General features: G+C 45.9%; 1 protein-coding gene across 3 annotated transcripts in view; it reads right to left on the bottom strand.

The window, feature by feature from the left end:
• Positions 1–17,735, bottom strand: part of ASZ1 (ankyrin repeat, SAM and basic leucine zipper domain containing 1) — a 302,090-nt gene that overhangs the window by 137,932 nt on the left and 146,423 nt on the right. For all 3 annotated transcript variants that reach the window (XM_077265006.1, XM_077265005.1, XM_077265007.1), the window contains one exon: positions 2,755–2,889. In XM_077265006.1, coding sequence (XP_077121121.1) covers positions 2,755–2,889 — 135 coding nt within the window. The remainder of the gene's footprint in view (positions 1–2,754; positions 2,890–17,735) is intronic.

Here is a 17,735-nt window from a genome sequence, read left to right as displayed (position 1 = left end):
GTGAACCTGCTTTCATCTGTGAAGAGCACAGGGCACCAGTGGCAAATTTGCCAATTCTGCTGTTCTGTGGCAAATGCCAAGCCTCCTGCACGGTGTTGGCCTGTGAGCACAACCCCCATATGTGGACGTCGGGCACTCAGACCATCCTCATGGAGTCTGTTTCTAACCTTTTGTGCAGACACATGCACATTTGTGGCCTGCCGGAGGTCATTTTGCAGGGCTCTGGCAGTGCTCCTCCTGTTTCTCCTTGCACAAAGGCTGAGGTAGGCGTCATGCTGCTGGGTTGTTGCCCTCTTACAGCCCCCTCCAAGTCCTCTAGTGTACTGGCCTGTCTCCTGGTAGCGCCTCCAAACTCTGGACACGCTGACAGACACAGCAAACCTTCTTGCCACAGCTCGCATTGATGTGACATCCTGGATGATCTGCACAACCTGGGCCACTTGTGTGGGATGCAGAGTCCTTCTCATGCTACCACGAATGTGAAACACAACCAACATTCAAAAGTGACCAAAACATCAGCCAGAATGCATTGGTACTGAGATGCGGTCTGTGGTCTCCACCTGCAGAACCACTCCTTTATTGAGTGTGTCTTGAAAATTGCCAATAATTTCCATCTGTTGTCTATTCCATTTGCACAACAGCATGTAAAATTGATTGTAAAACAGTGTTGCTTCCTAAGTGGACAGTTTGATTTCACAGAAGTTTGATTTACTTGGAGTTTAACATTCAAACATTGTGCTTTTGTTTCCCAAAGATAGTAGAACAATACTAGGACTGCAATACTAGGACAGATACAATAGGTAATCAGCAGCCAGTCAACAATTGGCAGCCACTGAAAATTAATTCAATTACAATAAGGGTCAACAGTCATTCTCATATGAACTCTAAAGGTACATTCACACTCAGCAATTTTACAACGAGAACGACAACGATCCGTGAAGTTGCAGCGTCCTGGATAGCGATCTCGTTGTGTTTGACACGCAGCAGCGATCTGGATCCCGCTGTGATATCGCTGGTCGGAGCTAGAAGTCCAGAACTTTATTTGGTCGTCAGGTCGGCGTGTATCGTAGTGTTTGACAGCAAAAGCAACGACGCCAGCAATGTTTTACATGGAGCTAACGACCTGTGAGAACGATAAGTGAGTCACCGTTACATCACAGGATCGCTCCTGCATCGTTCTGGAGCTGCTGAGTTTGACGTCTCTACAGCGACCTAAACAGCGACGCTGCAGCGATCGGCTCGTTGTCTATATCGCTGCAGCGTCGTTGAGTGTGACGGTACCTTTACTCATGTCCCTGGGCCTATTGAAATAATATGTCTGGATAATTCAGATTAAATACAGTGCCACCACAGGGTCCATTTTCTCCAGCTACACTTTGTGAAAAATGAATAATTTTCTGCTATTCTGGCACTTAGAAGATCTGCAAATGCAATATTGCAGCAGCAATTTATTCCAACCAAAATTGCGCTCAAAAAGTAAATTGGAGGGCATATTCTCCCATGAACCCTTGTGAAAATGAAACAGAGGAGGTCAACATTTTACTGGGGAAAAAATAAGTTTCTTTACCCATTCTAATGCTAATTACTCTGAAGCATCTGAAAATGGTTGTCAGTTTTTGAGGTCTTCTGATATACAAGCCCCTCAAAAACACTTGAAATGTAAAATGGCCCAATAAAGAAAAAAAAAATCTAAAAATTTGAAGATCTGAAAAAATGTCACTAAACTAAGTTTTTAACATCTTAAAAAAAAAAAATAAAAGTTTGAAAAATTAGGCGTAAAAGACTCTGATTTAAAGTCAGAAATACAAAAGTTTGAAAATTGGCAACTTTCATAAATAAATGCGGGATCCAAGGGGTATCGTTTCTCCTTGCAGAGAGTGACATGTCAAGCATGCCAAGAGGAGACTTTTAAGCCACAATGCACGTCTGGGAAGTATGCAAATTGTCTCTTCATAGAGAAAGAGGACTATAACTAGTGCCATCTATAGGAAGTAGCAATCCTAGTAGTCAATGTCGACCCTTTAACTAGCCTTGTCACATGACTTAGGATAAAAGCCAAAACCAGAATCTCAGTTTGAGATTTGGCTTGCAAAACATATCAACCTAAATTTTCCATAAATATAAAGCACAATGAAAAAAAAAACAATCTCAGCAATACTGTGATATGTAGAAGTATTTCATAGTAATAACCATATAAAGGCACAAGTCAGATTGGAAAAATGCACTGAACTAGCAGCGGCAAAAATGTAAAAAAGCTCAACAAAAACATTTGAAGGAGTCGGGTCCAGTAGCCATGTCACGAGACCATGGCAGCTGGACGAGAGCCTCGATTCTCTCTTGCCTTCTAGCATCACTGACGCTACTTCTGATTAATAAGCCTGCATGTAGGAGGTGGCTCAAATGGGTCTGGTCCTGAACCTAAAAAGTAGGATTTGACAACTGGACCAGCATCCTGTGAATCTTTTTGCTCAACAATAATTAATAAGCTTGATCTATAATAATAAGAATTATTAAAGGGAACGGTCATGTGAAAAAAGCACTATTAACCCGCAGACAAAGCCAAAGGCTGCTAAGAGGAATAAAGTGAATTTCCTCCTAGCAGCTGGGCTTTCAGTGTGGCGGCCACACGCCTTAAGAACGCTATTGATCTGCAGATTAACCCCATATCTGCAGTTTAATCGCGGTTTTTCACATGACAGATTCCCTTTAAGTATTTAGTATATCAAGCATTAGAATTTCCCTTTGAACAAATACCTCTAAATGATTATTCTCTCTCGCAATATCAGCAGCTGTATTTCCAGTTTTGGTTGGCAGCCTTATGTCAGCTCCCAGTTCCAGCAGTTTTAAAACGGTGTTCTTATGTCCACTATGAGCAGCCCATGTCAAGCCCTATATGGAACAAGATAGAAGATAAATCACTCACAGTAATCCCAGTGCATGGTGTGGACTCAACCTGTTAGCAGATGCTTAAAGGCGCAACTGGACAACCTGAAAAATAATAATAATAATAATTTTATTTCTATAGCGCCAATATATTTTGCAGCACTTTACATTTTAGAGGAGACTTGTACAGACAATAAAAAGACATTACAGAATAACAATCACACAAATCAACACATAAGAGGCGTAAGGGCCCTCTCGCAAGCATACAATTTATGAGAAAATAGAGGAAACACGAAAGGTGGACGGTAACAATTGTTTGCATTGTATGGTCCAGCCATCAATGTGATAGCATACCTCCCAACTTTAGAGGAAGGGAAAGAGGGACAAAGTCAGCGGCGCGCCGCGGCAAATTTTAGGCCACACCTCTGACCACACCCATTTCACAACTAGCCACGCCCCAACCACACCCATTTATCACTTCTGATCACAATGTTTCGTAAACAATAATTATGAACGAAAAAAATATGGCCACACACGACGCTCCATAGTGTACAATGGCCACACACGACGCTCCATAGTGTACAATGGCCACACACGACGCTCCATAGTGTACAATGGCCACACACGATGCTCCATAGTGTACAATGGCCACACACGACGCTCCATAGTGTACAATGGCCACACACGACGCTCCATACTGTACAATGGCCACACACGACGCTCCATAGTGTACAATGGCCACACACGACGCTCCATACTGTACAATGGCCACACACGACGCTCCATACTGTACAATGGCCACACACGACGCTCCATACTGTGTTGTGAATTCCGTTCTTGGGCTCCATCCTGTGGTCATGAATGGTATTTTTGGGAGTTCTGCTCTTGGGCTCCCTCTGGTGGTTTCAAGTGGAACTTAGCAGCTGCTTTCACTAATCGGTGCACTGGTCTTGTTATTTAACTGGGCTTTAGGCTGTAGTTGATGCCAGCTGTCAATGTTTCTTCCTGTGGATTCAGTCCTTTCCTGGAAGTTCTCTGTTGGCCAGTCCATTTCAGCTTAAGATAAGTTCTGCTAGTTTTTGGGTGTTTCCCTGCTTATGACCTTCTGTTTAGTTTAAGTTATGTCTCTTTTGTCCAGCTTGTCATTATGAATTATTCCGGCTAGTTGGAAGCTCTGGGGTCGCAGATTTGCTCCTCCACCCGTGAGTCGGTGTGGAGGTTATTTTTTGTAAACTCTGCGTGGACTTTTAGTTTTTATACTGCCCGCACAGTAGCCTTTTCCATCTCTGTCTATTTAGATAGTTTTGGCCTCCTTTGCTAAATCTAGTTTCATTTCTGAGTTTGTCATTTCCCTCTCCACTCACCGTCAATATTTGTGGGGGGCTATCTTTCCTTTGGGGGTTTCTCTGAGGCGAGATAGTTTTCCGTTTCCATCTTCAGGGGTAGCTAGTTCTTAGGCTGTGAAGAGGCGTCTAGGCAGAGATAGGCACGCTCCACGGCTATTTCTAGTGTTGGTGTTAGGAGTAGGGATTGCGGTCAGTAAAGATACCACCTCCCCAGAGCTAGTACTTTATTTGTTTTACCCACCAGGTCATTTCAGTTCTGCTCCGTAATCACTAGGTCATAACAGTGATTACTGTCGGTGGAGCTGCCACCTCCGCTGAGCTTGTCCATGATTGGTCTTACCCACCAGGTCATCTCAGTACTGCTCCGTAACCACCAGGCCATAACAATACTGTATAATGGCCACACATGACGCTCCATACTGTATAATGGCCACACATGACGCTCCATACTGTACAATGGCCATTGGCCACATTATTCTCCATACTGTATAATGGCCCCACATGATGCTGCGTACAGTATACTTGCCCCACGTGATGGTCCATACAGTATAATGGCGTCACATGATGCTTTGTACAGTATAATGGCCCCGCACGATGCTAGGTATAGTATAATGGCCACACATAATGCTGGGTACAGTATAATGGCCCCTCACGATGCTCCATACAGTATAATGGCCCCACACAATGCTGGGTGCAATATAATGGCCACACATGGTTACCCCACCCCCATCACTACACACAGACACCTATCACCGCGCTCCCTCGCAGCAGCCGGCAGCTTCCACTCCCACGGCGCTGAATGGTGTCATCCAGCTACGCCGCTGACTGCTCACGTCGCTGCAGATGTGATACGCCACTGATAAAGACCTCCGTGTCTCCTGTGCCAGTCAGTGTCAGAGCGAGGAGCAATATCTGCTCCGATCCGACACAGCCAGCGTCCGCTCTGTACACCTCGTACACATGCGACTCCGCTCCATACACCTCGTACACACGACTCTACTCTATACACCTTGCACATGCGGCTCCGCTCCGTACACACACGGCTCCGCTCTGTACACCTCATACACACACGGCTCCTCCCCATACACCTTGTACACACACTGCTCCACTCCATACACTTTGTACATACACGGCTCCGCTCCATACACCTTATACACACACGGCTCCGCTCCATACACCTCATACACACACGGCTCCTCTCCATACATCTCGTACACACACGGCTACACTCCATACACGTCGTACACACACGACTGTGCTCCATACACCTTGCACATGCGGCTCCGCTCCGTACACCTCGTACACACATGACTGCGCTCCATACACCTTGCACATGCGGCTCCGCTCCATACACCTCGTACACACACGACTGCGCTCCATACACCTAGCACATGCGGCTCCGCTCCGTACACCTCATACACACACGGCTCCACTCCGTACACCTCGTACACACACGGCACCACTCCGTACACCTCGTACACACACGGCTCCACTCCGTACACCTCGTACACACACGGCTCCGCTCCGTACACATTGCACACGCTGCTCCGCTCCGTATACCTTATACACACACGGCTCCGCTCCGTACACCTCATACACATACAGCTCCTCTCCATACATCTCGTATACACACGGCACCACTTCGTACACCTCGTACACACACGGCTCTGCTCCGTACACCACATACACACACGGCTCCTCCCCATACACCTCGTACACATACGGCTCCACTCCGTACACTTCGTACACAAACGGCTCTGCTCCATACACCTTATACACACGGCTCCGCTCATACACCTCATACACACACGGCTCCTCTCCATACATCTCGTACACACACGGCTCCACTCCGTACACACACGGCTCAGCTGCATACACCTTATACACACACGGCTCCGCTCCGTACACCTCGTACACACACAGCTCCGCTCCGTACACCTCATACACACACGGCTCCGCTCCATACACACTGCACACGCTGCTCCACTCCGTATACCTTGTACACACATGGCTCTGCTCCGCACACCTCGTACACACGCTGCTCCGCTCCGTGCACCTCGTACACATGGCTCCGTAAACGTCTTACACACACGACTCTGCTCCATACACCTTTCACACGCTGCTACGTTCCATACACCTTGTACACACACGGCTCTGCTACATCCACACTGTAAACACCTCCTGACCTCACACATACACTTACCTTCCAGCCTCATGACAACCAGCAGAGTCCTGTACACGGAGGTCCTCCCGATCATGTGACCCCCTGACTCCTCCCATCCTGTGACTTCATCACAGGTCCTGTGTGCACAGAGCAGCCAATATGCTGCAGTTCTCTGCGGGATGGGTGCAGGGGCTCAGGGACTGACCGGGAGATATACACACCTCCCAACCAGTGCGGGACAACTAATGTCCCGCCCGGGATCGCGGGGCTGACTGTCAAAATCGGGACAGTCCTGCTGGATCCGGGATGGTTGGGAGGTATGGTGATAGTGTGTTCATGTAATGCTGCCATGAACCGGTAACCAACCAGTATGTGTTAAAGTACAGAGAGGGCTATTAACCCCTTCATGACCCAGCCTATTTTGACCTTAATGACCTGGCCGTTTTTTGCAATTCTGACCAGTGTCCCTTTATGAGGTAGTAACTCAGGAACGCTTCAACGGATCCTAACGGTTGAGATTGTTTTTTCGTGACATATTGGGCTTCGTGTTAGTGGTAAATTTAGGTCGATAATTTTTGCGTTTATTTGTGAAAAAAAAGGAAATTTGGCGAAAATTTTGAAAATTTTGCAATTTTCAAATTTTGAATTTTTATTCTGTTAAACGAGAGAGTTATGTGACACAAAATAGTTAATAAATAACATTACCCACATGTCTACTTTACATCCGGACAATTTTGGAAACAAAATTTTTTTTTGCTAGGAAGTTATAAGGGTTAAAATTTGACCAGCGATTTCTCATTTTTACAACGAAATTTACAAAACCATTTTTTTTAGGGACCACCTCACATTTGAAGTCAATTTGAGGGGTCTATATGGCTGAAAATACCCAAAAGTGACACCATTTTAAAAACTGCACCCCTCAAGGTACTCAAAACCACATTCAAGAAGTTTATTAACTCTTCAGGTGCTTCACAGCAGCAGAAGCAACATGGAAGGAAAAAATGAACATTTAACTTTTTAGTCACAAAAATGATGTTTTAGCAACAATTTTTTTATTTTCCCAAGGGTAAAAAGAGAAACTGGACCCCAAAAGTTATTGTACAATTTGTCCTGAGTACGTCAATACCCCATATCTGGGGGGGGGAACCACTGTTTGGGCGCACGACAGGACTCGGAAGGGAAGGAGCGCCATTCGACTTTTTCAATGAAAAATTGGATCCAATCTTTAGCGGACACCATGTCGCGTTTGGAGATCCCCTGTATGCCTAAACATTGGAGCTCCCCCACAAGTGACCCCATTTTGGAAACTAGACCCCCCAAGGAGCTTACCTAGATGCATAGTTAGCACTTTGAACCCCCAGGTGCTTCACAAATTAATCCGTAAAAATGAAAAAGTACTTTTTTTTCACAAAAAATTTCTTTTAGCCTCAATTTTTTCATTTTCACATGGGCAACAGGATAAAATGGATCCTAAGATGTGTTGGGCAATTTCTCCTGAGTACATGGATACCTCATATGTGGTCACAAACCACTGTTTGTGCACACGGCAAGGCTCGGAAAGGAAGGAGAGCCATTTGACTTTTGATTGAAAAATTAGCTCCAATCGTTAGCGGACACCATGTCGCGTTTGGAGAGCTCCTGTGTGCCTAAACATTGGAGTTCCCCCACATGTGACCCCATTTTGAAAACGAGACCCCCCCCAAGGAACTTATCTAGATGCATAGTGAGCACTTTGAGCCCCCAGGTGCTTCACAAATTGATCCGTAAAAATTAAAAAGTACTTTTTTTTTTTCAGAAAAAATTTCTTTTAGCCTCAATTTGTTTATTTCCACATGGGCAACAGGATAAAATGGATCCTAAAATTTATTGGCCAATTTCTCCTGAGTACACTGATACCTCACATGTGGGGGTAAACCACTGTTTGGGCACACGGCAGGGCTCGGAAGGGAAGGAGACCCATTTGACTTTTAGAATGCAAAATTAGCTCCAATCATTAGCGGACACCATGTCGTGTTTGGAGAGCCCCTGTGTGCCTAAACATTGGAGCTCCCCCACATGTGACCCCATTTTGGAAACTAGACCTCCCATGGAACTAATCTAGATGTGCGGTGACCACTTTAAACCCCAAAGTGCTTCACAGAAGTTTATAACGCAGAGCCGTGAAAATGAAAAATCATTTTTTTTTCCTCAAAAATTATTTTTTAGCCCGCAATTTTTTATTTTCCCAAGAGTAACAGGAGAAACTGGACCCCAAAAGTTGTTTTTCAGTTTGTCCTGAGTATACGGAAACCCCATATGTGGGGGTAAACCACTGTTTGGGCACACGTCGGGGCTCGGAAGGGAAGTAGTGACTTTTGAAATGCAGACTTTGATGGAATGGTCTGCGGGCATCACATTGTGATTGCAGAGCCCCTGATGTGCCTAAACCGTAGAAACCCCCCACAAGTGACCCCATTTTGGAAACTAGACCCCCCAAGGAACTTATCTAGATATGTCGTGAGCACTTTGAACCCCCAAGTGCTTCACAGAAGTTTACAACGCACAGCCGTGAAAATAAAAAATAATTTTTCTTTCCTCAAAAATTATTTTTTAGCCCTCAATTTTTTATTTTCACAAGAGTAACAGGAGAAATTGGACCCCAATAATTGTTGCCCAGTTTGTCCTGAGTATGCTGGTACCCCATATGTGTGGGTAAACCACTGTTTTGGCGCACGTCGGTGCTCGGAAGGGAGGGAGCACCATTTGATTTTTTTAATACAAGATTGACTGGAATCAATGGTGGCGCCATGTTGCGTTTGGAGACCCCTGATGTGCCTAAACAGTGGAAACCCCTCAATTCTAATGCCAACACTAACCCTAACACACCCCTAACCCTAATCCCAACTAGCCATAACCCTAATCACAACCCTAACCCCAACACACCCCTAACCACAACCCTAACCAAAACTCACCCCTAACCCTAATCCCAACCCTATCCCTAATCCTAACCCTAATCCCAACCCTAACCACAACCCTAACCCTAACACAACCCTAACCACAGCCTAATCTTAACCCTATTTCCAACCCTAGCCCTAATTCCAGCCCTAACCCTAAGGCTATGTGCCCACGTTGCGGATTCGTGTGAGATTTTTCCGCACCATTTTTGAAAAATCTGCAGGTAAAACTGAGTTTTACCTGCGGATTTCCAGCGGATTTTTGTGCGGATTTCACCTGCGGGTTCCTATTGAGGAACAGGTGTAAAACACTGCGGAATCCGCACAAAGAATTGACATGCTGCGGAAAATACAGTACAGCTTTTCCGCACCATGGGCACAGCAGATTTGGTTTTCCATAGGTTTACATGGTACTGTAAACCTGATGGAAAACTGCTATGTAATCAGCAGCGGCCAATCCGTGGCGGATCCGCAGCCAAATCTGCACCGTGTGCACATAGCCTAATTCTAACCCTAACCCTAGTTCTAACCCTAATTCTAGCCCTAGTGTAAAAAAAAATAAATAAAATATTTTCTTTATTTTAATATTGTCCCTACCTATGGGGGTGATAAGGGGGGGGGGTTATTATTTTTTTATTTTGATCGCTGTGATAGAACCTATCAAAGCGATCAAAATGTACCTGTAACGAATCTGCCGGCTGGCAGATTCGGCGGGCGCACTGCGCATGCGCCCGCCATTTTGGAAGATGTCGGCGCCCGTGCAGCACACGGATGGACACGGGAGGGACACCGGAGGTCGGTAAGTATGAGGGGGGATCGGACAGCGGGGGGGATTGGACTGCGGAGGGAACGGACAGGAGGACGGAGGGGAGCAGAGGACAGCAATGACAGGACGGAGGATGGAGAGGAGGAGATCGGTGGCGGTGGAGGGGGGCAGATCGCGATCTCCAGCTATTGCTGATGCTATTGCAGCATCAGCCATGGCTGGATTGTAATATTTCACCAATTTTCATTGGTGAAATATTACTATCGCTCTGATTGAAAGTGAAACGTCACTTTCAACAGCCAATCAGAGCGATCGTAGCCACGGGGGGGGGGGTGAAGCCACCCCCCCTGGGCTAAAGTACCACTCCCCCTGTCCCTGCAGGTCGGGTGAAATTACAGTTAACCCTTTCACCCGGCCTGCAGGAGCGCGATCCGACCATGACGCATATGCTGCGTCACAGGTCGGATTGGCACAGGTTTTCATGACGCATACGCTGCGTCAAAGGTCGGGAAGGGGTTAAATCGAACCTGTCAGCAAGATTGTGCTGAGTAACCTACAGACAGTGTCAGGTCGGCGCCGTTATACTGAATAAAGTGATACCTGGGTTAATGAAATCTTGTGGTTGTTTACGCTTTATTTTCAGTTTTGAGTTAATCATATGCTCGTGTTTCAGGGCAGCCTGTGCGGAGGATCTTCATGTGTTGCTCTGATTAGGTATTCATCAGTAAGGCTTCTGACAGGTCACTGATCCCTCTGTGACCTGGCCCCTAGTTTACATAATGAATATTCTACATACAGTATATTGAAAAAAAATCCCCTTCTGCAGGAAGGCGCCAGCTCCTGCGCTGCAGCCTGATTGCATGTGTTATGTGCAGTTAATTTTTATTTATGGCATACATTAGTTCATAAAAAAATTCAGCCTAAAAATTACCCCGGCCTGCGCAGTAGAAGCCATCAGCGATCTGATAGCTGTTACGGCACAGGCGCCAGCGGCACCATCTTGCTAGCGGAAAAAAAAACTCCTCCAAGATGGTGCTGCCGTGGCATGCGCAGTAGCAGCTGTCGGTGATCGCCGATAGCTGCTACTGCGCAGACGCTGCCATCTTGCTAGAGAAAAAAAAATTATTCTCCGACATGGTGCCGCCGGCACCTTCGGAGTGGCAGCTATCGGTCGCCGATACCTGCTACTGCGCAAATGCTGGCGGCGCCACCTTGGAGGAAATTTTGTTTTTTCTCTAGCAAGATGGCGCCGTTAGTGTCTGCGCCATTTTAAGATTGATTTTTTATGAATTAATGTATACTATAAAAAAAAATATTAACTACACATTAGACATGAGCTCAGGTTGCCTTCAGACTGGAAAAGGGGAGATATATATATATAAATATATTATATATACAGTGATGCAGTGACCCTTCTTACAGGTAGGGGGTGCTGTATGGGCTCCCCAGAATACGCATGGAGGCGTATTGAGGCCACAAAAATGCATGGCAGTCGAAGGCATAACAATGGTGATGAGACAAAGTCCGGCATTACTGTGAATGGCCGGTATGTGTGTCGCACAGGAAGATGCTCTGTGCTGTCAGCCTGAAGTAAGGTTGTTCTGGGACTTGTAGTCCCACAAGTAATTGTGTTTTAGAGGAAGGCTGGCAGGGCTAGTTTGAAAGCTGGGCGGGTCGGACTAGCCAAACACACACACAAACACACACACACACCACCCATCTATGGAATTGGTTACAGCTTGATAATGTGACCAGGGTGTGGGTCACATGGTTCCTGTCTATGGACCTGAATAGGAAGGTCCTATGAGAGGAAAGGCCTGAGTGTTGGGAGGTCCAGAGTGTGGACCGGATCCCTGAAGAGCACCTGGAGAGGCCGTGGTCCTGAGTGGCCTGGGTGTTGGGAGGTCCAGAGTGTGGATTGGATCCCTGAAGAGCACCTGGTGAGGCCGTGGTCCTGAGCGGCCTCTGTGTTGGGAGGTCCTGTGTGTATGGACCGGATCCCTGAAGAGCACGAGGTGAGGCCAAGGACCTGAGTAGCTGTGACGGCTACTGTGTTGGGGAAGCTACCGTCCTTCAGTGGGTCTGGAACCGACTGGTGTATGTGTTATGACCCCAATGGCGAGGGTCTCAGAGGAACGTGGAAGTCTGCAGAATACAAAATCCAGCTCATAGGGCAGTGGTAACTGGGTTGACCATATATCTACTCCTAACGCCAACACTAGAAGTAGCCGGGGATCATTCCTACGTTGATTCTAGATGACACGCGCCAGCCGGAGAATCTAGCTACCCCTAGTAGAGGAAAACAAAGACCTTTCTTGCCTCCAGAGAAGGGGACCCCAAAGCTGGATAGAAGCCCCCCACAAATAATGACGGTGAGGTAAGAGGAAATGACAAACACAGAAATGAATCAGGTTTAGCACAGAGAGGCCCGCTTACTGATAGCAGAATAAAGAAAGGTAACTTATATGGTCAACAAAAACCCTATCAAAATCCACACTGGAAATTCAAGAACCCCCGAACCGTCTAACGGTCCGGGGGGAGAACACCAGCCCCCCTAGAGCTTCCAGCAAAGGTCAGGATATAGATTTGGAACAAGCTGGACAAAAATACAAAACCAAAACAAATAGCAAAAAGCAAAAGGCAGACTTAGCTGATATAACTGGAACCAGGATCAGTAGACAAGAGCACAGCAGACTAGCTCTGATAACTACGTTGCCAGGCATTGAACTGAAGGTCCAGGGAGCTTATATAGCAACACCCCTAACTAACGACCCAGGTGCGGATAAAAGGAATGACAGAAAAACCAGAGTCAAAAAACTAGTAACCACTAGAGGGAGCAAAAAGCAAATTCACAACATGTATGACTGTCAAGCAAGTTGGTGATCCCCATAAGACAGCTTTCCTAGGGAGAGAGGACTGAAAAGGAGTCAGCAGGTGGAGCAGGAGCTCCTGTAAGGTACCTCCACAGACTGTTGGTGCTTATTATGTTCTATGAACTTTGTGGTCACACGGCAACTGGTCGGTGGAGGACCAGTGTGTTCAGTTGCCGCAAAATAATGATGTGAAACCTAATGGAATGTCCTGATACAGTATAATAAACCGCATAGGCTGTTATGTGCAAAAAGTGTTCCTGTGTACCTTGAATCCAGTTGCTAAGCGAGTATTCCCCTACCCATTAGTGAGCGATATCTCACATATGGTGCTAGACTGCGGGCAATGGTCCAGGAAAAACGTGTGGAGTTAATTGCTGTGGCTTGGCGGAGAGTAGCTACCCTGAGTGACATGCACTTGAGATATGTGCGTACAAAGTTGATCATCCAATTGAGGAATGAAGACGCTGCTAGGAGGCTGGAGCATGTGAGAAAAGCTCGGAGTCATCAGGAAGGTGTAATACAGGTGCCCGTCTGTATGGTGAAACGAGTCATTGGAAGGAATTGTCAAGCCATGCAAGAGATGGTGGATAAGTCTGGAGTGGTGAGGTTGAGAATACCAGGTGTCCACGAAGACCAGTTACCCCAGGAAAAGGGTATGGTTCCCTTCGTTGTGGGAACAGAGGAGAGTCTTGGAAATGTACAGACTGATGGAAGATGGCGGCCACCTTCAACCCATGGAAAAGGGAACAGAAAGGGCCCTCCATATAATGGGATGGCTGACAGCCAAAGACGCTCAGCAAGACTAGGAGGCCAAGAATCTGCAAGTGGCTGTTCTATTCCCAGTACGAGGCTGAGACCTGGACAGGAAATGGAAGAACACAGGTACAGTTCTTGTTCAGGCCAGAAGTGGCAGGCCAAGAAAAACATCAGAAAGGCAGAGAAGAAGAATGGTGAGATCAGTCAAGGACAATCCTCAGACCACATCCAGAGAGCTGCAGCATCAACTTGCTGCAGATGGTGTCACTGTGCATCGGTCAACTATACAATGCACTTTGCACAAGGAGAAGCTGTATGGGAGAGTGATGCGAAAGAAGCCGTTTCTGCAAGCACGCCACAAACAGTCGGCTGAGGTATGCAAAAGCACATTTGGAGAAGCCAACTTCTTTTTGGAAGAAGGTCCTGTGGACTGATGAAACCAAGATTGAGTTGTTTGGTCATACAAAAAGGCGTTATGCATGGCGGCAAAAAAACACAGCATTCCAAGAAAAACACTTGCTACCCACAGTAAAATTTGGTGGAGGTTCCATCATGCTTTGGGGCTGTGTGGCCAATGCCGGCACCGGGAATCTTGTTAAAGTTGAGGGACGCATGGATTCCTCTCAGTATCAGCAGATACTTGACAATAATGTTCATGAATCAGTGATAAAGTTGAAGTTATGCAGGGGATGGATCTTTCAGCAAGACAATGATCCAAAACACGGCTCCAAATCTAATCAGGCATTCATGCAGAGGAACAATTACACTGTTCTGGAATGGCCATCCCAGTCCCCAGACCTGAATATCATTGAACATCTGTGGGATCATTTGAAGAGGGCTGTCCATGCTCGGCGACCATCAAACTTAACTGAACTGGAATTGTTTTGTAAAGAGGAATGGTCAAAAATACCTTCATCCAGGAACTCATTAAAAGCTACAGGAAGTGACTAGAGGCTGTTATTTTTGCAAAAGGAGGATCTACTAAATATTAATGTCACTTTTCTGGTGAGGTGCCCATACTTATGCACCTGTTAAATTTTGTTTGAATGCAGATTGCACATTTTCTGTTAATACAATAAACCTCATTTCAAGGCAGAAACATTTCTGTGTCCAAGAGTTATTAGATATATGAAACTGAAATAGCTGTTGCAAAAAAGCGGGATTACTTACCGGTAATGCTCTTTTAGTGAGTCCACGACAGCACCCTACTGGAGAGAGGGATCCGCCCCACAGAACAGGAAACCTACAGAAAGATAAAAGGGGGCGGTCCGCCTCTCCTCCTCAGTTTTGATTTCAGAGTACCTGGAGGACCGCCAATGTTAGGCAAATATCATTATTTAAATTCAAACTTATTTGCTCTATGTTAGGTAAGAGGAATTTTACTTATTAGTATACACTATATTAACCTAGGGAGGGATGTGAGAGGGTGCTGTCGTGGACTCACTAAAAGAGCATTACCGGTAAGTAATCCGGCTTTTTATCATTCACCACGACAGCACCCTACTGGAGATTTTCCAGAGACCATCACCTAGGGGGGGACCACCATGCTGAGGACAGTCCTGCCAAAGTCTAGGTCAGAAGTTGATGATAGGTCAAAGCCTATAGTGGTTATAGAAGCTAGAAGGATCTGACCAAGTTGCAGCCTTACATATACAGTAGTTTCTATTGGGACGTCTCTTCTTTCGGCCCAGGAGGATGCCATAGCTCTGGTAGAGTGCGCTGTTATGCCTTCCGGAGGGTTTTCTTTCCTCGCGGAATAAGCCAGTCTGATAGACTCCCTGATCCACCGGGATAAGGTGCTTTTTGTGACTCCATGACCTTTCTTGTGACCCTGGAAGGATATGAACAGAGCCCTACACTGTCGCCAGCTTCTGGTCCTTTCAATATATTTTAAAATTACTCTCCTAAGATCTAGAGTGTGATATTTTTGTTCTTCAGGAGTGGAGGGATTACTGAAGAAGGTGGGTAGGAGTATTTCTTGTGATCAATGAAATTTCTTTGCTACCTTGGGAAGGTAAGAGGGGTCTGGTTTAAGGATCAATTTATCCTGAAAAGTTAGTAGGAAAGGTGGATCTATGGAAAGAGCTTGGATGTCACCGATTCTCCCAGCTGAAGTCAGTGCTACCAAGAGAGCCGTTTTGAGTGATAGGTGTTTAATGGGTATTGAATCTATTGGTTCGAACGGAGAGTCCGTTAAGGCTTGTAAAACTAAATTTACAGTCCCAGGGTGGAACTCTAGGTATGTTAACGGGATTTATCCGTTCGCAGGCTGTGATAAATCAGGATACCCATCTATTACCTGCAACGTTGTAGCCATAGAGGGCCCCTAGTGCTGACTCATGAACTTTTAGCGTATTTACAGATAACCCTAGTTCCTTCCCTTTTTGAAGGAATTCCAAGATAGACTGTATTGGAATTTCTGATGTATTGGGAGATGTATGGAATTGTAAGAATTTCTTCCAAATTTTTGTATATATTTTTGTGGTGGAATTTTTTCTACTTTGGAGGAGTGTGTCAATCAATCCCTCCGAGAACCCTCTTAATTCTAGCAGTTGCCTTTCAAATTCCAGGCCGTCAGATGGAGACTGTCCACTCAAGGGTGGAAAAACGGCCCCTGGAAGAGAAGGTTGGGTATCGAGGGGAGGACCCAAGGATCTGAGACCAACATGGTTTGTAGGCACGAGAACCATGGCCATTTGGGCCAGAATGGAGCTATCAATATAATTCTCGCTCCTTCTTCTCTGATTTTCCGTATGATCTGAGGTAATATTATTGGAGGGAAGGCGTATGCCAGACTGAACTGCCAAGGGGCTTGGAGAGCGTCTAGAATGTCTGGATGATCCGCTAAAGACAGAGAGGCAAATTTCCGGACTTGTCTGTTTCTTCTTGTGGCGAAGAGATCTATTTGAGGACGACCCCATAGAGATACTATCTCTTGGAAGACACGATGGTTTAGGCACCATTCTCCCTGTCTCAAGGTGTGTCGACTCAAAAAGTCTGCCTGCTGGTTGTTTTCTCCCTTTATGTGAAGCGCAGTAAGGGATGATAGATGTTTTTCTGCTAGATCCAAAATTTCCCCAGCAGAAGACATCAGAGTCTCTGATCGAGTACCTCCTTGTCTGTTTAGGTATGCAACTGTGGTGGTGTTGTAGGAAAGGATTCTGACATCTTTGCCCCGAAGCTCTGGGAGAAAATGATATAAGGCATATTTTACAGCATTTAACTCTTTAAGGTTAGATGAGTTGTGGCATTCTTCCGTGTTCCATAACCCTTTGCAGAATTTATTTCCCATATGGGCGCCCCATCCTTGAGGACTAGCATCAGTGGTTATATTGTGAGATGGTGTTATTACCCATGGAACACCATTCATCAAATCGTTAGAATCTAGCCACCACGTTAAGGAAGTTAAAACTTTCTGGGACAAAGTTATGCTTGCATTCAGGTGACCAAGTAGTCGTCTTTCCTCCTGGAGAATTTGGTGTTGAAGTGCCCGTGTATGGTATTGTGCCCATTGGACTGCAGGGGTACACGAAATAAGAGATCCTAATAACGACATCGCTCTCCTTAAGGACATGTTTGGGTTATCCATGGTAGCTGTGACTTTATGTCTGATGAGTGATATTTTTACCTGAGGTAGAAGACACTTTTGGGTTATGGAGTCTAGATGAAACCCCAGAAACGCTTGCAGAGAAAGTGGAGTAAGTCTGGATTTGTTGATATTGATGATCCAGCCTGGACCCTGTAGAGATGAAATTGCGTGAGCTAAACGGTCAGCGCATTGAGAAACTGAATTTCCGATGACTAAAAAGTCATCTAAGTAGGGCACAATTAATGTCTCTTTTTGGCGAAGATAAGCCATCACCTCTAGAATTACTTTGGTGAAGATCCTTGGCGCTGTTGAGAGGCCAAGGGTCATGGCTGCATACTGGAAATGACAAATCTTGCCTTCGATTATTACCGCTACCCTGAAGAATTTCTGGTATCTGTCATGGATAGGGAGATGGTAATAAGCAT

Source organism: Ranitomeya variabilis, chromosome 5, assembly GCF_051348905.1.
Source record: "Ranitomeya variabilis isolate aRanVar5 chromosome 5, aRanVar5.hap1, whole genome shotgun sequence".
Classification (NCBI taxonomy): domain Eukaryota; kingdom Metazoa; phylum Chordata; class Amphibia; order Anura; family Dendrobatidae; genus Ranitomeya; species Ranitomeya variabilis.
Note: the sequence above shows the minus strand (reverse complement) of the source record. Positions and strands in the feature narration are given on the sequence as shown.